The sequence below is a fragment of the Pteronotus mesoamericanus genome, unplaced genomic scaffold (assembly GCF_021234165.1).
Source record: "Pteronotus mesoamericanus isolate MK-2021 breed Mesoamerican mustached bat unplaced genomic scaffold, CSHL_Meso_final contig_164, whole genome shotgun sequence".
NCBI classification, from domain to species: Eukaryota; Metazoa; Chordata; class Mammalia; order Chiroptera; family Mormoopidae; genus Pteronotus; species Pteronotus mesoamericanus.
In genome coordinates this window covers 23223960-23247665 of record NW_026555065.1, presented here as the reverse complement: position 1 = coordinate 23247665, position 23706 = coordinate 23223960, and the positions used below count along the sequence as shown (strand labels likewise).

Genomic DNA, 23706 nt, shown 5'->3' with positions numbered 1-23706 from the left:
GCATCCTCCAGGTCCCAGCTCAGTTGTCATTTGCGCTACCTAGATAGGAAAGCTTCATCCCCCGCCAACGGGCGCCTCGGCGTGGTCCAGGCGACTTGTGTCTTCCAGGAGGGCAGCTCCTGACGTCGCCCTCGACACCTCATCAGTGTAGGGCAGCTGAAAGGCCCCTCAGGCAGGACTCAGATGCTTGCGGCTGCAGTCTACGATAGGATGGCAGCACACCGAGCTTCAGCCCCGAGGCGGAAACACACCCAAGGCTTCCAGGGGCAAGCGCAGGGAAAGGGAAAGTGATCCACTGCCGGGAACCGAGCCCTGTGCTGGGCTCCGCCTCCCACGCTACGTCGGGAGGAGGATAGGGCGGGGCGCCGAGCGCCGGCGAACGGCGTGCACCGAGCCGGGGGCGGGGCCAGGGGCGGAGCGGAGCGCGCATGCGCGGTCGCCTTTGTGTGGGTCGAGCGGCGGCGGCGGCGGCGGCGGCGGCGGCGGCGGCGGCGGCAGTGACCGTGGCGGTCCCACTGGCAGGCGGGCTAGCGGGAAGTCCGGGTGGCGTCCGGCGTGGGAGCCGGGGGACCACCATGGTAAAGAAGCGGAAAGGCCGCGTGGTGATCGACTCGGACACGGACAGCGGCAGCGATGAGAACCTGGATCAGGTGAGGGCAGGCCGCGGAGGCGCGGGCTGGCGGAGCGGGAGGGCTGAGTCCGGGCCACGGGAGCCGGGAGCCGGTCGGGCCCTCGGGCCTCCCGTCCCCAGCGCCCGGCCCGCCCTGTGTCCTGACGCCTCCTTCCTGTCCTCCTCGCAGCTCCCGGAGCCATCGGAGTCTGACCGGGGCCTGGAGACGGAGCCCCGAGGACTTGGCGCCTTGGGCGGGGAGGCGGGGCAGGGACCAGGCTGGTGGGCCTCGGGCTCGGGGGACCAGAGGGGTCCGTGATCTGTTGGGGCCAGATTGGGGCGGCGGGCTGCAGGCCAGGAGATCCGGGCCAGGAGAGATAGGAAGTATCGCCCGCCAGCCCGGGAGGCTTGGGAGGTTTTGGAGGAGGTGCAAGGGTTGAGCGTGGGGCTTTGGGGGTAGTGGTGGCCAAGAAGGTGCGGGCCTTGGGAGATGAAGTTTTTCAGACAAGGAGTGTGGACAGATGTCCCAGAGAACCTCTGCTGTGCTTGGCGAGGAAGGCTTAGCTACGCGCACGAATCTATTTGGTTGAGAAGGGTCCCTGATGAGATGTCAGACAGAGGAAAACTCTTAGGAGGAAAGAGGGCAGAAGTGGAGAAATACAAGGCGGCATGAAGGGACTGTGGCCGACGCCTTTTGGCCATTTTCATGCAGCATCCCAGATTTCTTTTTTACTTGACTATGGTGCAGGAACTATTGAAAGTAACTTTTGGTCTTAGTGACTTGGGCTTGCTTGAACTGTTTATGTACTCTAGAAAATACTGTGGGGAGAAAGCTGTCCTTTGTAGCAGTACTGTAGTGATACCAGGAGATACAAAGAGGGTTCCCCCCACTCCATGTTTTGTGAACAAATGATATAATGATTATGCAAGAGGTTGTAGCTTTATAAGTTAAATAGGGAAAAGTACTGAACTTGGAATCTGAGAATTCGTGTTCTAGGCCTGGCTATGCTGTTTTCTAGCTATGTATCTTCGGTCATAACTGTAAAATCTAGATATAACTTTAGCCCTTGTATATCTGATTGGGCTATCGTAAGGATCAGGTATTTGTAAGAATGTTGGTACAAGCACTTGGAAAAGCAGTTGTACAAATGGTTTTGTGCAGGTCCTTTATATTAGGCCAGAGGTCTCAGAACTAAAATATTAGGCCATGAAATGTGAGGGCTATAAGAAGAGGGACTGGGGATAAATTGAAGAAAAGAGGGCTGTTTTGAAAATGGTAGAATGGGAGTGAGGAAGTAATGGGGCCTATGGAGAACTATCAGTGTTGTTTTGGGATAGGAATTGAAAGGTAAGTTGAAAGTCTTCTGACATTTACAAAAATGTTAAAAAAATATTCTTGACTCTAAAAGTGTGGTTGATAATTTTAGACTAACACTTAGGAGAATTAGAACTCTTTTTAATTTTTTACTATTATCTGACCTAGAAATGTAGATATATCCAATAATAACATCAGCGACTATTTACATAGTGCCTAGAGTGAACTAGTGACCTTAATTAGGTGTTTTATTTACATTGCCAAGTTTTCAAATTATGATGAAGTTGGTATCATTTTTTTATGTTTTACATATGGGGAAAATGGAGATTGAAGAAGTAACTTACCAAGATTTACACAACTTGTAAATGGTGGAGTTGGAATTTAAACCCAAATCTGCTTGACAATAAGACATTATACTCTTCACTGTACTGACTTAATCTGTTAGTCTTTTAAGTTTTCATATTGCAAAAAGAATGTTTCAAGGCCATTTTCCATATTGCTACAATTCGTGTTTCTAAAGTATATTAAATAGTTGACAAAGGGACTTCCTTGGGAAAGCACTCTCGAAATCTGTTCAGATGATAAATGAACTAAGCAAATTATTCTGTCCTTAGTGATTTTCCACAGAATCTGACAAATGAAATGAGTTGAGAGCTTCCTTTTGTGGTAGACCGATCCACACAGAACTTTTCTGAGGTAGGAATTGGAGAGGATTGCAATTTTAAACCCAACTATCTATTTGTAAAAAGAAATTAGCATGAGATGTGTAAGTAATACCTAATACATTTTAACAGCAATTTCAACTTCCTTCTCTTCAACCATTCACTGGCATTCTTTTATCAGATGGGAACCAGATCAGAATTCCCTTTCCCTGCACATCCTAACGGAGCCACCAATGCCTTCAGTCTGTCTGGTCAGCGCTGTGCCAGGCTGTCAGAGGAATCAAAGAAAGATCTCTGCCCTCTAGAAGTTTTCACCAGAGGCTGTTTGCAGAAGTTCAAAGTCAGCCTGGTGTGGGGTTCTTTAAGGATCCTCAGAACAAAAGTAACTTATTCTGGGTCTCTCCTAACCAAGACGCCTTGGCCTGCTCCATCTAGTTCTAGGTCTTCACTGGGGTTATAACATTATATTTGCTGTCTCTTGTATTGTCCTTGCGGAAAAGAACAAACCACAACAAATCTTTGAGTGTCTAGTGTGATAGTGGAGCACAGTTGGTAAGGAGGTCCTTTGTCTTTGGGTTTTCCAGATGGGAATCTAAGCCGTTAAGTCAGAAATATTATCTCCAACTTAGTCCTTACCAAAGGTGAGGCAAGTAAGCCTTCAATGATGTTTTTTCTGGTGGTGGGAGGAGGACCACCTGTGTCAGAAGCTGCCTGGTTTGCTTATTTAAAATACACTTTGCGAGAGCTCCCATTCCAGACCTACTAAATCAGACCCTCGGAGGACAGAGCGCTGGACTCTGCATTTTTGCCAGGTACAGCCCAGGTATTTATTTATGTTAATGGTTTAGAACACTGTCTGTATGTAAGTTAATCTTTATAGTAAAACACTCTTAAGTAGTTTGGGAGAGAAATAACTTCCTGTGTTGGTCAGAGTGTGTACAGGTGTAATTGAAGGAACTTAACAGAGATGTTTAAGTTGACAGAGCTAGCTGCTGGTTCTTGTATATCTGTTAAGTTATTTGAATTGTTGGGATGCTTTTTATGGAGGCCTCTTTCTTTTTTGCCATTCTTCTTGATGGTAAAAAGTATGTAGTAACTATGTAGTAACTGAATCGGAGTTGTTTAAATTTGTATTAACTTCCATTGCTTTTTAAAACTCAAAAGTTAGAGAATTTGAAGGATTTCTTTTTTCACATGTGACTTGTTAGTGACCTTAATTTTTATTTCGGCCACACCCTTTTTTCAGCATTAAAAAATTGCAAATCATGAAGATACTTGCCTTTGGTGTCTCTTGGAAAAAGAAAGCAAAACAGAATTTGAGGCAAATTTAGGCTTTTCACCCCATCATGTGCCTCCATGGAGATCATTGTATCACTTTTGTATGTGTACATGTGTCACCTTTTATGGAATAATATTTATACAGTGGGTCCTAGAAAACAAAAAGTGTCAAAGGTAATAAAGAAATCCGAGTTCTCTATTCGGATCAACACAACATTTATAAAAATTTTACTCTGCCTTTCTCAAGACAAAAAAAAAAAAATTGAGCTATGTGCAGATTGTCATGCTTTATTTCATAATTACCTTTCTTATTTAAAACAGTGATAAAATTGTCATGTCCTGTTTCTCTCTGCTCATCTTACTTAAAGTAGTAATAATTAAATTTGTCTTTGAAATAATATGTCCCCTAAAGTATTTTCTAGGAATTATTTTTAGACAATGTATGTAAAAAATGTCAGTGTTATAAAGTATTCTTCCATAAACCTTCTCCACTAAAGTGGAGAAGTTTAAAAGCTGTGCTTCTTATTAATAGTCTTTTTTTACATTAGAGCACAGTTTAATTTTTTTATTATTATTGATGTGAGAGAGAGAGAGACATCGATTTGTTTTTCCACTCATTTATGCATTCATTGGTTGACTCTTGCATGTGTCTGACCAGGGATCTAACCACAACCTTGGCATATCTGAGTGACATTCTAACCAACTGAGCTCCTGGCCAGGGCTGTAGAGCAGCATTTAAAGTCTAGGATGAACTTGTGAGGAGTGTCAGTGTTGACTTAGGAAGTTTTTAATTTGTGTCATAATGTTGCATGTAACTCATTTCTTAATTTCACTAGACTTTTTTAGAAATAGCACTGGGAAGGTTGAGTCCCACGGCAACTTTAATAGAGAGGCTCTTAGCAAGTATTCAAAACCCATCCATCTTTTGACACCAGTTCTGCTGGTGTACTTATTGCTCCCTTCCTAGACTATAAGTTCTCCAAGGGCAGAGATTGTTTATTTTTCAGCAAATGTGTTCGACAGTGCTAGGTACTAGGGCTATTGGGTAAACAAAATGGCAGCAGTTTCTGTCTTCAAGGTTGCTTACGCGGGAAAGAAAAAAGAGGGGAGCCAGAGCAGGGTAGAGAGAGGGCAGGGGCAGCATTGCTTGGACAGTCGTTTCACTGTAGATTGTGTGTGAAGGAAAAGCAAGGATACTATGAGAGTATGGCCAGGAATCCTATACTAGCCTCGTGAGAGTGACTTTTAAACTGAGAGATGATTCCATGTGTTAAGAAAGAAGAGATTAGGAGACTGACAAGTACAGGAAGTGTTGAGTGTTCATGGTTCAGGGACCAGCATGTAGAAAAGCATTTAAGGCAGGAAGGTTCTAACACACTCATGAAACTGAAAGAAGCATAGTTACTGAAATTGGAGAGAGAGGGGTACAAATGAATCTACAGAAGTAGTCTGTTTTGAGGACGGAAAACCCAGTTTAGTGGGTCACAACTAGCATCAAAAATAGAGATGAAGTTGAATTGAATAGAAAACATGAAATCTGTCAGACCTAGTAATTATCTATTTTGCAAAACTTGTGTCTCGTGTATATACATATTCATGTATGTATCCTGGGCCATGAGGTATAATTTTATCTTACGGTGTGCTGAGGTTAAAACATTGAAAGCCACTGGCAATGTTGGCAATGTTAAGGGCTTTGGACTTTATTCTCAAGGTAATGAGAAACCATTGAAGGACTTTTAAACTGGAAGAGGTGTTAAGATTTGCCTTTTAAAAAGTTTGCCCAGGCTGCTATGTAGATAGTAATCTAGAGAGGGGGCACCAGTTGGGTGGCGGATAGAAGAGTCCAGGTGGAAGAAGCTTCATTAGAATGGAAACTTTAAGAGGGCAAGGCTATTCGTTCGTTGTAGTATCCCTGCACCTAGAACAATGCCTGGCATGCAGCAGACACCCCGTCAGTATTAGTTGAATGAATGCCTGACTTGGATTGGTATGGTAGTTATAGAGAAAACAAAGTAGATTTGATTGGGCATAATATTCAGGATATAAAACTGAAGGGACTTAACTGATTGGATGTCAGGGTGAGGATGGGGAGGCTCTAGTTGGAGACAGGGAACTCTGGAGAAATACCAGATTTAAAGGTTGAGATCATGAGTCAGTCTTAATATTTGTAGAGTTTAAATTGACTATGAGAGCCCTGACTGGTGTGGCTCAGTGGATTGAGTGCTGGCCTGCAAACTAAAGGGTCACCAAAGGGTTGCTGGTGCAGTTTAGAGTCCGGACACATGCCTGGGTTGTGGGCCAGGTCCCCAGTGGGGCGCATGGGAGAGGCAACCATACATTGTTTCTCTGCCTCTCTTTCTTCCTCCCTTCCCCCTCTCGGAAAATAAATAAATAAAATCATAAAAATTTAAAAAGAAAAGTTGGCTGTGAGATATCCAGGTGGATATCTACATCAAGTAGGTAGTTGAAAATAATTCCTGCCTGACACAAGGTAGGCACTTAATAAGCCTTTGTGAATAAGCACATGCTACTTGGCAAATGCTACTTACCAAGTTTTCTAACCTGGTTACAGTAGGATCACTTATAGAGCTAAGGGAAATTATCAGTTTGGGGGTTCTTAGTTTGACCCCTCTACTATAATAATGCTACCCCTTGTTTAAGGGGTAAAAATGTGCATTAGTTAGAAATGTATTAGGAGAGGGAGCTAAGTAAAAACAAGTAATAGTAGTAGAATTTTTAAAAACTTTTATGGTCCTGACTGGTGTGGCTTAGTGGGTTGGGCGTCATTCTACAAAAAAGTCACTGGTTCAGTTCCCTGACAGGGCACATGCCTGGGTTGCAGGCCAGCTCTTCAGCTGCATGCATGTGAGAGGCAACTGATGGATGTTTCTGTCTGGCATCGGTGTTTCTTTCCCTCTCTTTCTCCCTCTAAAAAATATAAATAAGTAAAATCTTTTTTAAAAAACCTTTTATTTTGTATGGGTTGAAAACTGATTTTATAAATTCTGTAAAATTGTGGGCATTTATATAACTCAGTATTTTATCTACAATTATAAATACTTTGCTGGAAATTTGAAGGGAAAGTTCCCACAGTTAGTGCCAATCATGCGAAATATAAAGGCTTGTTATGCTGCCACTTTGGAATAATTAGTTTAGAAGGGTTTGGTTATATGTTTATTGTTTTTATGTTTATTTTTTTAATTATAAAAGTAGAACATTCTTGTTGAAAAAGTTCCAACAAAACAAATACCCCTCTGTCACAAAAACATACTTACAGAATGGTTCCATTCCTTACTCCTGAAAAATAACCAATGTCTACTCTTGGAATCATGTTCCTCTACCAACAGTTTTGATATAAAAGAATAGGTATTAACATCTCAAATTTAAACCTGTGAATTACTATTGTCTCCTCAGCATCTCTTAAGTCTTCCCACTTCTCTCTGTTCCTGTGGTTACTTACCTTGTCCAGGTCACCATCTACTCTGATAACAGTGACGTGGGTTCCTTCTGACTCCTCTCTGCACTTCCACCCTGGGCTAGTCTGCTCTGTCAGTTTCCTCTCTCTCTCTCTCTCTCTCTCTCTCTCTCTCTCTCTCTCTCTCTCTCTCTCATTGATTCTACAGAGAGGAGAAGGGAAGGAGAAAGAGAGGGACAGAAACATTGATGTGATGATTGGTTACCTCTTGCACACACCCCGACTTGGGACCAAACCTGCAACCCTGACATGTGCCCCAACTGGGAATCCAGCCTGCGACCTTTTAGCCTGCAGGATGACGCCCAACCAACCAAGCCACACCAGTCAGTGCCAGAGTGCTCTTTTAAAAAGGGATGGTTACTCTCCACTTAACACCATTGGATGGCTCCCTACCACCTTCAAGTAAAAGCCAGGTTCCTGGTCCTGTTTTATAAACCACAGAATTATTGGTTTCCTCTTACCTCTAACCTACTTCATTTCATCCTCCCCCTTGCCTGCTAAGCTCCATTGGTTCTCTTTCTTCAGTTAGTTATTTGACTAAATCAAGCTATTGTCAACTTCGGGGCCTTAACTATTCTATTTGGAGACTTCTCTCCAAAAAAACTACTCCCCTTTTCCCCTCCCAAAGTTTCTAGTCTCAGCCTAAATGCCCACTGCCTCGGAGAAGCCTCCCTGGTCGTCCTTTCACAGATAGGTTTCACATTCACTTGATTCACTTCCTTCTTAGCTCTGTCGCTAGATAGAATTAATTATTATTTAAATCCTCACCTGAGAAGTTTTTCATTGCTGGGGCGAATGGGGGGAGAGAAACGTCATCATGAGAGAGAAACATTGATTGGTTGCCTTCTTGTATGCACCTTGACCAGGAATCAAACCCACAACCTGGGTATGTGCCCTTACTGAACCTGCAGCCCTTAGGTCTGCAGGAAGACACTCCAACCCACTGAGCCACACCAGCCAGGGTTCATTGTACTTGTGTTTACTTGTTTATTGTATGTCCCCACTGCTTGATATTAAATTGTGTGAGATCAAGGATTATCTTTTCTTCATGACTATCTATCCAGGGCGTGGTAGATAGTAGATACTGGTGGTAGGGTGACTGACTGCCCTGGTTTGCCCAGAACTGAGGAGTTTCCCAGAATGCATGACTTTCAGCGTTAAAACCCAGACATTTCTGAGCACACTAGGAGGTTTGGTCACCCTAGCTGGTAGTAATTACTTAACTATATTAGTTATATTTGTAGAATGAATAAGTCAGAAAGAGCTCAGTATGCTAAATGGCTGTAAAAGCCTCAGCTTTGTCCATATAGACTTTTATTCCATATTTCTAAGGTGCAGAATATGTGTCCCATTTACATGTAATCATGGGAGGTTTGATTAAAGGGATAAGATTTAATTTTTTTTTTTTAAGTAAGAGGGAGCTAAGTTGCTGTATTATAAATTGATTCTGACATGACATCACAGAAAGCATACTATTTGTGAATGATGGGTGCGGGGATTAACTCTTAAGGTTTGAGTCTTCACATACTGGTAGATTAGAATTCTAATCTTAACCAGGATAATACTGTTTTAATAAACACTACCTTAGTTCAATTAGACTTGCTTTATTATACAGTCTCAGTTTTGGCAGTCTAGTTAATATTAAATGTGGCTTTTAAGTAATGTTAATTAAACTGCTCTAGAAGCCATATATGGCATCCTGCAAAGCTATACCGATAGTATGTTGGGCATTGGCATTACTTTAAGCAGATCTTTAGTTCAGCTTAAATTTGATATACCACACTGGCACTCCACACTGCCATTCCCCTAGAGGAATGCTGAGATAAATAAGGATGGTTTTCACTGGGTGAGATGAAACAGAGGGATGTTGCTGAGAGAGGGTCACTGGACACAGAAACGTCATCTCAACCTCTGTGACATAACGAAGCAGGCAGGAAGGAGAGACCTGCAGTGAACCCAGCCCCTGTGTGTGAATCAGTTTTAGGTTGGCTTTATTGAGCACAGGTATTTGATAAATCAGCCTCTGCAGGTAGAAAATCTGATGGTCTGCTCATGTTTGCATTGTTGGAAAGAAGTTTCCGTTGCACACTGATTTGTTCAGCTTACTAATGAGCCCTTAATAGAATATAAAAGACTCAACTGTAAAGAGTAGCTTTGCCCTGAGTTCCCCCAGTAACTTCCTATGTAATTCTCAACTTAAGGGTGTCTTTCACAATGTTAAGAAGATCTTTGAGATCTCCATATTAGTGTTAATATTGTATTTAATTTTGTGTAAGAGGAGGAACTGTACCTATCAGATACATTTATTTGCTGATGAAGAAGAACCATTTGTTAGGGTTTTAGTATGGAGTGGACCTCTTTAAGAGAAAGGCAGTACTAATAACGCTTTGAGACAATAACTTTTAATGGATGTCTACTGCATATAACAGTTAATGTTTCAGAGAAGAATTTGATACCGTATCCAAATCCCTGTTGTAGTGAGTTGGTATCAACTCATTATACAGAATTCGGATGTATTCATGAACCTCAAAGGTCAGGAAAGAGATTACTTGCCAGAAGTCTTTGTAAAGCTTATAAATTTCCATTAAGGTAATATGGGGAAAAAAGATAATAGTTAGGACTGGACACAAATTACTGTAGAACCCAACAATCCCACTCGTAGGTATTTACCAAAGTGAAATGAAAACTTAATATTTATGCAAAAACCTGTATATGAACATATAATTGCCCTAAAATGGAAACAACCTGAATGTTTTTCTGCTGGTAAGTGGATAAACAAAGTATCCATTTAATAGAACACTACTTAAAAATAAAAAGGAGTAAACTACTGATACATGCTGCAAGATGAATGAATTCAAATATATTATACTAAGAAGCCAGATTCAAAAGGCTACTATATTGTATTATTTCATTTACATGATATTCTATGATAGGCAGACCTATAGGGACAAATAGGTCTGTGGTTGCCACGGGACGGGGGGAAAGATATGAAGAGCACCAACTTTTGGAAAGGCTGAAAATAATAATATTCACTTTTTCATACCAAAACAGTTACTCCTATTGACCAAATGCAAATTACAGCAATATTTGGGAGCAATGATGATATTGTCATATATCTTAATTGTGGGAGTGGTTTAACTATTTGTCAAACCCATAGAACTGTACATAAGAAAGGATAAAATGTACTGTATGTCAATTATACCTCAAGTTTTTAAGATACCATAAACACAAATATTGCTGTAACTTACATATGATTAATAGGAATTAACTGTTTTGGTATGAAAAAGTAGAGTGTTGTCTTCAGCCTTTTCAGGAGGTTGGTGTGCTAGCTCCCTCTAATGAAATGAGAAGAGTAACATTTCATGACTGCTTATGAAAGAGAGCATGCCAGCTGTTAATCTGAGAAGGTCATTTTCTCATTCTGGCCAAGGAGGGTATATTCCTAAAATAGAAAGAAACTGGAAGAAGAAAACAGATACTTTTTAACAGTCTATTATTTTAAAATATATCTTGCCACTTGACCTATAGTTGTGTAGCACCATCATCATCAAGGAATGATACTACTCGTATTTATCAGTGGTTTTTTTCTCTTTTTGGCAGAAGGGAAAAATGTTTTAGACTAGTAAAGGTGCCTGAATTAGGAGCTAGGATTCTATCTGGGTTGAATCCCAACTCTATTATGTACCAGCTGTGTTACCTTGGATAAGTTATTTAACATTTCCTTCTCTTTAGTTTCTTTTTCTTTAAGTGGGAATGGTAACATTTAAATAAACAATAAATAAGTAGTTGGCAAGGAAAAAAATGGAGCACTCAGGTAACTGGCTGCATATCCTTGCTTTGCTCTGGGAAGTAACATCTGGGGTCTTTTGGGTTTTTTTTTTTTTTTAAGATTTTATTTATTTATTTTTAGAGAGGGGAAGGAAGGGAGAAAGAAATACCAATGTGTGGTTGCATCTCTTGTGCCCCCTACTGGGGACCAGGCCCACAACCCAGGCATGTGCCTTCCATTGGGAATTGGACCAGCCACCCTTTGGTTTGCAGGCCGGAGCTCAGTCCACTGAGCCACGCCAACCAGGGCTGAGGTCTTCATCAAGCCACTTGTCAGCAGTCATATTCCTTAGTCCTCTACATTTATGAGTGTAAAACATACACGATTAGTATGTTAATTCAGTCCTCATCTGGTAATGTGGGGAAGACAACACAATTGAGACATTGAGGAAACATAAAGGGGTCCATTTTATCTAGTTTCAAAGTGACAGAGCCCACCCTCAATCCTAAAAAAAAAGAAAGAAAAAAAATGAGGATTATAGTGATAGTTACCTTAAAGTTGTTGTGAAGATTAAATGTTAGGTGCTTAGAAAAGTACCTGGCATCTAGTAAGTACAGTATAATTGTGGACTGGTATTAACATTAGCAGAGAGCAGGAACTAGCACAGGTATCCTTTTGTTACATTTTTGTTCTTTATTTTTATTTTTCTTTTGTTGCATTTTTAAGTGACTGGGCTGAGTTGGAGTGGAGTAGCAGGACAGGGGAGCCCTGTGAGAGAGCAAATCCTGGTAATAGCCAGGACTTAATGGCATTAATTGTCCTGGTGGATTATTAAATCAACTGGACAAAACAGAGGTGCTAAATGGGGGATATTAGGGTTGTCAAATTAGGATTCTTTTTTTAAATTATTTATGATTTTAGAGAGAGGGAGGTGGAAAGACAGAAAGATAGACAGAAACATTGATTTATTGTTTCACTTATTTATGCATCCGTGGGTTGACTCTTGTAAGTGCCCTGACCGGGGCTCAAACCCACCACCTTGGCATGTCAGACGACACTAACCAACTGAGCTACTTGGTCAGGGTTACCTAGGATTCTGATGTAGTGGTCAGCACATTTGCTGCTTGTTTTCAGACCTTGGATTAACCACTGGAAATAGACTTTTTTTTTTTCCTGGCTTAAGCATTTGAAATAAAACTTGTCATTTGTCAGCTTATTGAAATTAGCCCCACAAATGCCAGCTTTACTATGAATTACAGTAAGAGGGTGGTCAGAGTATTGATTAGCTATACCAGTCGGAACAGTAAGCAAATTACCTTTATAAACATGGTTTTTATATATATTTTGATTCTGGAGAATCAGTACTTCTGTAGATTATAGAGAAAATGGTGACAATTTGAAAGTAGCTTCCAGGTCAGTTTTATATTCACTTTTCCATTTCAGGCATATATTTGCGATTAAAAGGGAGGGGAAATTTTTGAAAATGTTCCTTTTAGCACTTAGGAATACTGGTAATTGGTCTGTTCACATGATAAAAGCCCCCTTCAATTGAAAGCACAAAGAGGTAGAACAGATGTGGGGAGGATGGGCATTTTATTATTCCTGGATATTTCTTTTCTGTTGAACAAAACTCATGTGATTACTTGTCCTACTAGGAGCTCTTGTCCCTGGCAAAGCGGAAACGCAGTGACTCTGAAGAGAAGGAGCCACCTGTGAGTCAGCCTGCAGCCTCCTCCGACTCCGAGACGTCCGACAGTGATGATGAGGTGGGTGTGGAGGAGCTAGGTCACTGGGGCTGACAGGTATTTGAGGGTCCCTGTGTTGGTGACTCCTGATGTCCTCTCTTTCTTAAACTGAGACCTACAACCTAAGATATACCTACAACCTAAGATATACAAGAACAACTTAGGGAAAGAAAACTGAAAGGGAAATTCTTGAATTTTCATGTTCCCTATACTGCTCTCTGCAGGGCATATGTGGACATTTTTTAGTCTTGTTTTCAGTCTTACTGCAGAAGAAGGGGCACAACTTGTTAGTCATCATCTCCCTTCCGCGCCCCCCCCCCCCGCTGCCATCGTTTTAATCCCATTTCCATGTTAGAAAAGAAATTCTATCAAGAATGACATGTTTTAGTGGGAAATACTTTAGCAAAACAAGAAGCTTTCTTAAAAGAAATGGAAGGCTATGTGGTTCAGGAGGAACTTTTTTTTTCTCTGATGGGAGGAATATCTGTGGGGCTTGGCAATAACTCCCTTGCACTCAGCACCTGAATTTCGAGTGCAGAGATCTCCAGTCAGTCAGCTGCCAACCTGTTTCAGCACAGATGAGCCTGTCCCCCAGCACTACATATTTCGAGGGTACTATAGTTCTCCTAATTCTAGCTTAATAGTTTTCAGAGTGCATTGCTGTAAAATCTTAAAAAAAAAAAAGAAAAAAAAGATTTTATTTATCTTCAGAGAGAGGGGAAGGGAGGGAGAACCAGAGGAAAAGAAACATTAGTGTGTGGTTGCCTCACCCGCACCCCCTACTGGGGACATGGCTTGCAACGCAGGCATGTGCCCTGACTGGGAATCAAACCAGCAGCCCTTTGGTTAGCAGGCCGGCTCTCAATCCACTGAGCCACACCAACCAGGGCAAATACCCTCTTTTTTAAATGAATGTCGCCAAGTTCCTTCATCTGACCACTGCTCCAATATGCAATAGCCAAAACCACACTGCCATGACAATTTCCTATATTCTTTTATGTCTCCATCTTGATTCCTATTCCTACCAGTCCTCAGGCTTCCTTTTATTCCTTCTTGACAGTCACTACTATGGTGATCGATGCCTTACACAGCCAGTATCTCCTTGATATTTCCAGTCAATCCAGTGCACTTCCCTGTTCATGGAGCAGCATTGACAGCTTTGATGTTCTCTTTCTGACCTTGACAGAAGGAACCAGGGGGAGGCTTCTGGGGCAGTGTTTATAAAGCCTACAGTAGTGTGCAGTAATGTCTTAGGTCTTCATATTCACTCACCATTCACTCACTCACCCAGAGCAACTTTGAATCCCACAAGCTCCATTCATGGTAAGTGCCCTATATAGATGTACCATTTTTTAATCCTTTTTTTAAAAAAATTTTTTTATTGTTTTTCAATTACAGTTGTCCTCATTCCCCCCCCCCCCCGCATTACTCTAAAAATAGGGAATGCTTCATGAATTTGCATGTCATCCTTGCACACGGGCCATGCTAATCTTCTCTGTAGCATTCCAGTTTTAGTGTATGTGCTGCCAAAGAGAGCTCCACTTTTTAATCTTTTATGCCATATCTTTACCGTACCTTTTTTATATTTAGATATGCTTAGAGCCCTGTCTGGTGTGGCTAAGTGGATCGAGTGCCAGCCTGCAAACCACAAGGTCGCTTGTTCGATTCCAGCCAGGGCACATGCCTGGCTTGCAACCAGGTTCCCAGTAGGGGGCACATGAGAAGCAACCACACATTGATGTTTGTCTCCTCCCTCCCTTCCCCTGTCTCTAAAAATAAATAAATAAAAGCTTTTTTTTTTAAGTTAAAAAAGAGATATGCTTAGATATACAAATACTAACCAATGTATTACAGTTGCTTATAGTAGTCAATACAGTAACATGCTGCACAGGTTTGTAGCCTAGGAGCAATAGGCTAGACCATGTAACCTAGGTATGTAGTAAGCTATACCACATAGGTTTGTGTAAGAATATTCTGTGATGTTCGCACAATGGCACAATCACCTAAAGTCACATTTTTCAGAACATAAGCCCATTGTTACATGACTGTAATTTCTTGAAGACTAATTTCTTGGAGAGAGGACAGATACCACCTTTCTGTTTCATCTTTTACCCTGTAGTCTGGGAGGATATCTTTAACAATGTACTTATATGGTTTCACAGTTTCACTAAAGTAAAAGGTGTTTTTTTATTATAATGAAATTTAATTCACAGCCAGAACTGTATTTACTAGTGCCTGCATTTGCACATTAGGGATGATGGCATTATAATTGACTCAGTAGCAATGTTCTCTTAATTTTAAATAATTTAATACACCTAGAATTGCTTTTCACAGCAAGAGGTAGTGAATATGTGAGTTTAAATTTTTTTTTTGTTCTCTTTATTTTTAATTCCTCTCAAGTTGATAATAATTCAATATGTTAAAAAGCAGTGGACTCTGTGAAGTAACTTGCTTGTTTTGTTTTCCCATTTTCTTTTTTTAAAGCATAGACAATACAGGAAAATCTTGGATAATTTCCTTTTTCCACTATTCCTACATCAACTATTTTTATTTTTCATATTTTCGGAAGTCAGATGTTGTGGGTTTCTTTCCACTGCCTACCAATATTGTATTAAATGTGAATCTATGGTATGTCTGGAATACCCTGTAATGTGTTTATGGTCTTTACAATTCCTTAAGATACAAGCAATAACTACTCTGTAAAGTATTTCATTCTTTATATTTCTATCATTAAATCAGAGTCCTAAGTATGCAGTGACTATAGGGATTCCCTTTATCCTTTCTAGCTGCTTTTATCAGGAAGGCAGAGTATGTATCTCCTCTATAGCATTAGAGGAACCCAAAACTTGTGCTAGAGTACACCCAGAGTCTATAAAAACCCTTACAGCTTAGGGTTTCTTGCAGCTACTTAGCCATGTCTAAAAGTCCTTACCTTAGAATGCTACCCAACTGCTTATGCACTTACTGGAGAAAAAGCTGACAGGCAAGTTGCACTCTGCCCAGTGGGTAATGAGACTTTGAGTAACTTTCCCTCTACAAAGTTCTTAGCTCCTGCTTCTCCCTTCTGGTCCCAGTCCCCCAGGCCCACAAGTTTCTTGCAGCTCTACTCCAGTCTCCTTTTCCCCAAACCCACTGGGAATAGTAGCCACGATACCATGGCCATTTAGAAAAGCACCTGTTCTTCAATCTGCCTCATCAGTCTTTGGCCCAGACCACTAACCTCTGAGCACTGCAGACTTCGGGTGAATATTTTATTACTTTGGACAATTAAGCAAATTGTCCAAAAAGATTAAGAAAATATATATTTTTTAAAATTCTGCCAACCACCAGAGAGCTCAGTGGTATTACTGGGAACTCAGATTTATGGCTACTGTAGAGGTATTTTGGACTAGGTAGGGAATTTCTGAGAGATGCTTAGAATATAAAGTTTGAGATGAGGCATTTGCATAGTTTTCTCTCTCATAATGATATTCTTACCTCTTTGTAGGTAAAAATTATGTACTGAGGTAATTTGCTATGTCTTCTCATTTCTGTTATGGCTTTTATATCCTTAATAACTTACAAACTAGCCTTTTAGAAATTTGGTTGTTAAAGCAGTTCTCAGTCAGATGGAGAATTGTACCAGACACTACTCTGTAATGTTTTCAAATACACCTCCCAACCCTTCTCCCCTACCATCTCTTTTATTGTTCATTGTCATTAGTGAACAATGAATACAGGTAGGGAAAGTATGTTGGTCCCCGCAGATTTGCTAGGACAGAAAACTGGTCAAGAACACCTGAGAAGGATAATGAGTGGTTTGTTATAAGGAGAGACATGCACTGAGTTTAGAGCAAGAAGATATCTAGCTAAAAGTTATAAAAGTTTCCTATCCAGAAAAAGTGAGTGCATTGGACATTAAGTATTAGGGAGGGAATAGTAGATGTTTCATTATAGTATATTCAGAGGGGGGGAAACATCCTAAGTTTAGTGAAAGCGAATATACTTATAAATTTTTTTTGGTGAATGCATTATTCTCAGTGATAATTTGGGGCACATGCAAAAATATAAACTAAGAGTCTTTCTATAAGGTTTATTTTGTCCAAGCCTGGGAAATTGGAAAGCACACATCAGTGGTAGGCCAAAATGTGCTGTGGCATTTTGGTGCTGTAACTTCCTGTCCCTGAAGGCATTTGATCGGAGAAGCCCCACCAGGGTGCAAACAGGAATGGCAGGAAAGCAAAATAACAAGGTTAGGAGGAAGAGAGCTAGCAGCGGCTCACTCAGGAGATGGAATTGTTTTTAATGGCTAAAAAAAAAAAAAAAAAAAAACCATTTGTTAGGAGAAATGGAGTCTTAAGTACTTCAGAGTCCTTTTAAGAAACATGGTGGATTATAGAGAAATAGCTGCAGCTAGATAAGAAGAAAGCCTAGATTTTCACTTTTTACCTGTAAAAATGACATTGGATACCAAGAAAACTCTTTTTTGTTGTTTAAAATTGAGTGTAACTACATTAGACATAATGAGGTTACTGCTGAATTTTGTTCTAATAACCTCTGCCTAAATGAGAATTATTATTTTTTTAAAGCTTCATGTATAGTCTTGTTTTCAGCATTTTTGAGAAACAAAAGCCTGTGGCCAGCCCTGTAGTCTGTAGTTCACTTGTCATACGTTTTTTCTTCCCCAAGACTTTAGTCAGCCTTCCTGGTTTCATTTATACCCACACTTGCTGCTCCAAAGACTCTCGTCTCTTCCTACTTTTCCCCCATTCCATTTTTTTCTATTTCTTTCTGAAGCTGCTGCTTCTCTTTTTCTTCTGTCTCATCTGATCTTTTGGGTTCTCCTGCTTTGATCTAGTTACACTCCTAATTTTCACTCTGTTGTTTCGTGCTGGCTCCAATATTTTTATTAGAACATTTTGAAAAAGATAACTTTTACTTACAAATTCGTTTAGTAACAACTTTTCTAGGAAGTTGGCCTAGATTGCCAAGAGTATTTTGTTACTGCTTTACCATACAAATGATAATACATAATTAGTATGTGCTTCCAAAAAAGATCTTCATTACTAAGCTAGTATTTTCCTCTGTATATATTGACTTAATAAAGTTTTCGTGCACATAGTACCTCTGGAACAAGATGTTCCACACAGATGAATTACCCCAATACTGAAACTAAACTATTAAAAGTTCAGGTGTAAAGCCCACTACATTTTAACAGTTTTTTTGGATAGATATTATTATATGTAGTTGTTTTTCTTATTGATTTAGTCATGTTTATGAATGGCAGTTCTTGTACCATTAAATAATGACTTCCAAAATGTTGAGCTCTGTGGTACTGTTTGTTAAACCTTCTCTTTCTGTCCCTTACTGTAGGTAAGAAGTGGTCATTGTTCTTATCTTTTGGTAATCTTCCAGTTTCCTGCATCCAGTCTGCTCTGGGGTCAGGAAACCAGGGGACCTTATAGAGTTTAGATTGAAATATTCTTCTTTAGTACTTTAGCTTTAGTGATAGCTATTTGGATTGCTTATAAGCCTTATTTTTACATACTCCTTCGTTCTTGGCTATGTAGACAGTCAGATAGTAACACCTCATTTAGCTGGGTATCATTACAATTTCATCACAAGAATTTGGAAAAACAAAGTGATTTTCATAGACTACTTGCTCAAACTTGTTTACAACAGATTCTGACACTTCTACCAAGCAGCGGAATGGAGTACTGATTATTTTACATTTTACATTTTTTTGTATTACATCTGTTTCACTTTTGTTTTTGTCTCCATAACCAGAATTTAAGTTTGTGTGATTGTTATGTTTTGTTATGTTTTCCAGTTGAATATGTAATTGCTTGGTTAAATATAAAAAGTCTTTTATACTTTGTCTGATTAATTACATACCAGAAAAGAAAGCCAAGCTATTCTTCATGTTCTTTAGGCTGACATTAAATTGTATTTCCTCTTCAACTCCACTGACCCTTTTTTACTTTCAGAGGGGAGAAAAACACCTCAATCAGGAGCTGTGCCCTTCTCACAGGCCTCTGCTGGCCGCTGTCAAGATCTAGAGTAATGACTACAGAGCCCTTCTGAAAATTGCTTTGACTTAGTATAACACTCAGTTCATACAGAATCTTACAACTTTAAAACTCCAAGGGGTCATAAAGATCATCCAGACTCCTATATTTCAGATTATAAAATAGTACTGTGAGTTTATATAGAACTTTATGGTTTCTCTGAACTTATTTTATTCTTTCTTCTTTGAGTCTTAAACTACCCTGATAAGTAGTCAAGGCTTGTTTATCCTACTTTGTAGATGGAAACTGTCTCAGGTTAGGGACTTGGGCTGTTCTTATTCCAGTTTTTTTAATTCCTAATCCCAGTATAGTTTATCAGTAGCCCAGCTGTTCTTCTTGAATTCTACTTATCTCAAAATATTTGTTTTGACTTGTAAATTTATTTCGGAGTAAATAGGTTGCAGTGGTTTCGATTCTGAGTCCTGAGACCTGGAAGGTGATCTTCCTTGTCCATTAGAGATAGCCTCTCTGGAGACTTGAAGTTTCTTTGCCTCCTGGATGGTCAAAGTCCGCAGCATCTCAATCTTACCTAAATCCAAAGCAGCTACTTCCCACTCCATGTTTCTTCCTGTCTTTTGGCTTCCGTGGCAGGAAGGCCAGCTGCTTCCCAGGTTGGGGACCAGCTCATAACACCCCCCACATACACACTCCTGCTGGCACAGAGTTGTGTAGTAGTAACCCTCCCTCTATCATTAGATTATTGCTGCCCATTAAAGTATCTGTTACATCAGTAAGAATCAAACTACTAATCTCTTTTAATTTATTAAGAGAACATCTTCCAGTCTCTGTTTTAGGTTTTGTTCACTGCATACAGGGTGGGGCAAAAGTAGGTTTATAGTTGTTCCTGTGGAAAATAATACAGTAATTAACAAATAATACACAAAAATAAACTCTGTGTTTTGTGTACTCACAACCGCAAATCTACTTTTGCCCCACCCTGTATATACATGCATCCCTTGTTATGTGTAGGTCCAAATACATGTAGACTGCTTGGAAAGCAGGACGTCAACATGTGTTAGTCCTGATGGACAATGGACCCTTTTGCTTTTGCAGATTGTTACTAAGCAACTTTTACTGCGGATGGCTCTGGTCTCTGTACTCAGATGCAGATCGTCAGGCACTCATTTTCTCATTCTTGCCTTCTGTGTGGTTCTCTTTAGTGCACTTTTAAGGTCACAACAGCTTGCATTTTAATAGATCCATAGTTCCCAAAACAAATTAAGAAGTGCCCGGTCATTTCCTCTCCTCAGTGCTCGATGGAGAAGGCTTAAGAGCATCCTTTGAATCCTGTCCTTTACTTTGAGACTCCATTTACTACCACACTCTGGCAATGAAGGAGAAATTCATTTTCCCTCAGTCTTGGAGTCAGCAAGGCTTTTGCAGGGATAGGGGAGCAGTCACTGGGCTAATGGCCAGATTAAGATATTTCTATGTCAATTTTGTCTGACACAAGCCTTGCCCATCTCCTTTATGGTTTATCACTTTGTGTGAATGGGAGAAGAGGTACTGGGCAAATATTTGAAATGCATGCTTAGTACAAAAAAACATTCAGGAACCTCTGGTTTACAGGAGTAAATGTAAAATATAACAAATGTGATCTATTCTCAGCAAGGGGGGGTTGGATCTCTAGATTATGGGGACCCATATGAGTCTCTTTCTCTGTATTAAATAGGAATAATAGGAATAAATAGGAATTAAGCTGGTCCCCAAATTTTAAGTGATTATTTATATGTGAGTGATGGAAATTTGAGTGCTTTTCTTTTAGCTTTTTTTTTTTTAAATGTATGTATGTATGTATGTATGTATTTTTAGAGAGAGGAAGGGAGAGAAAAAGAGAGGGAGAGAAGCATTGATGTGAAAGAGAAACATCAATAGGTTGCCTTTCATATGCGCCCCTAATGGGAACTGAACCTGCATCCCAGGCGAATGCCCTGATCTGGAATCAAAATGGCGACCTTTCACTTTGCAGCACAGCACCCAACCGAGCCACACCGGTCAGGGCTTCCTTTAGTTTTAAAAATATTTTTCTATGTTTTTAAAGCTTCATATAATGAACACATTTTTTTTTTAATTAGATTTTAAAGGTTTATCAAAAATAAGATATTTTTAGAAAGGATATATGCAATCTAAGTAGCTTAGTCTAGCTTCTCAGTACCAAAACGTTATTCATAAGAAATTTTATTTTTTAAAAATAAATTCACCTACATTATCATAATTCCCCTAAAATCCTGTTTCATGCAGTGAGTTCCGGTGTTTGCCACTGGCGTAATGGACCCTATTGAGTTAGTCTCATTGGAGATAAGGCACCTTTGTCATCTCATTTCTTTTGAAAATTGTTGGAAGGAAAAACGAGGTTTCCTTACCACACTCAGGTTTAGTCAGGAAAGCCCTTTTTAAATGGAAACATTTTATTTTCTACTTTTATTATTATCTTTTCTCTATCTTCCCCAAGGGATAAACATCACAGACTATGAGTGAGTGACAAGCTCAGACAGTGGCAAATTGCGGCTGGTAGAGTGTGGAAGGATAAGGAAGACAACTAGCTTCCTAGTACCCCCTGAATTGGATTCACATGTGTTACTTCGTGTTTAGCTCTATAATGCTCTCACAAACACGTTTTCCCTTAGGGAGTCCAGAATTTGGCTCTGTTGTACATGAGAAACCCACATCTGTAGGCAACAATAGACCTGAAGACTTAAATACATGTGACCCTGGTAGCTCAGCATTTCTCTCTTAGCCTTATATTCCCATTGGGTAGAAATTGAAAGGGCCAAGACACCCTGTTTGGAAGAGGTGGGTGGTGCCCATTTTCATAACAAACCAGTAAATATTGACTAATATGTGCATAGTTGTGCTATTTGTTGTAACCAAAGCTAATGCAAAAGATATTTTATACATGGAATTGCCTCTAGTAATAGATATGTGTTTTCAGCATAGGAAGTTGATATGTTTTAGTTCTGTTCACTGAGAAATTCAGTACTTTAGCCTCTTTTAGATTCATTCAAATTCACCTAAAATTATCTTCCTGGAATGATTAAAATTTGAAATGGTTAAGTGCCATATTTGAGTCTTTATCAACCTAGCTAACACTCTTCTCCCTGCTATGGTGATTCCCTGAGATCCCACCCCCACCTACTTTGCGGGCCCACCCAAACCGCTTCCAGTGGCTTATTCATACAAATGGCCTGTCTTGGCTCATGCTGGAGAATTTCTTAAAACCTCTCTAAGTTCCACAAACCCCAAACAAGCAGCGTCTGGCCTTGGTGTGCCCTGTACCCTTTGCTAAATGGCCCAAAGCCTGGCACTAGCAGCAGCCAGCCTCAGTGTGCAGCTTGGCCTCTCCTGGGCACCTCCAAGTGCAGCACAAGTAGCAGCCATCTGCAGGTCACTCTGTAGCTAGTTGGCCCAGGGCAGGGCACAGGCAGCAGCTGTTCTTGGTCTACACTTCCCAGGAGGCCCCTGAGCCAGCACATCCAGTGGGCAGCTTCCGACTACACTGCAGTGCTACCCAACCACCTCCATGAACGACACACTCAAGGGACAAACTTCTTGGCCACCAGAACCCCACTGAAGCGAGTCCTGCTCTGGGGGCTTAGCCTCTGCACTGCAGCTCATCTGCTGTAGTCACAGCCAATCGACTTAGAGTATATCACTCCCATTGATATGCCCACAGCATTCAAAAAGCCTCTGGGGCAACTCAAGTGTAACAACATTCTCATCATGGGGGTGCTGGAAGAAGAGAGAATAAGGAATTGAACCTATTTGAGAAAATAATGATGGAAAACTTCCCTAACTGGAGAAGGAAAAAACAAGCCCAGGAAGCGCAGAGGATCCCAAAAAAGATGAATCCAAAGAGGTCCACCCTAAGACACATCATAATAAAAATGCCCAAGAATAAAGACAATCTTAAAAGCAGCAAGAGAAAAGCAGTTACCTGCAAGGGAACTCCTATAAGACTGTCAGTTGATTTCTCAACAGTAACTTAGCAGGCTAGAAGGGACTGGCATGAAATATTCAGTGAGAAAAGCAAGGACCTACAATCAAGATTATTCTGCCCAGCAAAGCTATTGTTTATAATTGAAGGACAGATAAAGAGCTTCCCAGACAAGAAAAAGCTAATGTTAAAAGGTTTTGTATAAGAAGAAAAAAAATGGAAATAAAATGACAATAAATACATATATATATATCAGTAATTACTTTAAAAACAAATATGTTAAATGTTTCAATCAAAAGACATAGGGTTGCTGAATGAGTAACAACACAAGGCCCTTACATATGAGAGAGACCTAAAAAAACCCCCAGAATTTATTTATAAAAAATTATTTATTCTCACATGTTTAAATTTCAGTCACCCTCAAAGTACTCTCCATTTGATGCAGTACACCTCTTGATATGTTTTTCCACTGCTCAGTTTTTGAATTCATCAATTTTGATGCCTATTAGTACTTCTGCTGTTTTGTTTCACCTCTTCCGCATCAACAAAACGTTTCCTTTGGAGGACTTTTTTCATTGGGGAAACAAACAAACAAAAAAGTTGCTTGGGGCAAGATCAGGTGAATAGGGAGGGTGAGGCATGAGGATCACATCCGTTGTTGGGTCAGAAACTGCTGAACACTCTGCACAGTGTGGGCTGGTGCACTTAGTAAATCACCCATGGGCATTTACATTGAAAAGGGCAAATGCATTGAAAGAGTCTTCAAAAAAAAAAATTAATTGAAGCTGAATGCAGCCTCTCACAACAACATCAGCTGGTACACTGATACATATGAGTTTCTAGAGCACTCACCCAGGTGGCGAAGCCTATA

At 40.3% G+C, this 23706-nt stretch overlaps 1 protein-coding gene and 1 non-coding gene across 2 annotated transcripts in view; one reads left to right on the top strand and one right to left on the bottom strand.

Moving 5' to 3' along the window:
* Positions 1-428: 428 nt before the first annotated feature.
* The window catches only part of RTF1 (RTF1 homolog, Paf1/RNA polymerase II complex component), a 54847-nt gene continuing 31569 nt past the window's right edge, over positions 429-23706 (top strand). The window contains exons 1-2 of the mRNA XM_054565570.1: positions 429-650; positions 12765-12875. Coding sequence (XP_054421545.1) covers positions 429-650; positions 12765-12875 — 333 coding nt within the window. The remainder of the gene's footprint in view (positions 651-12764; positions 12876-23706) is intronic.
* Positions 14287-14393, bottom strand: LOC129064499 (U6 spliceosomal RNA). Its single transcript, XR_008528478.1, has one exon. It is a non-coding gene; the product is annotated as a U6 spliceosomal RNA (small nuclear RNA).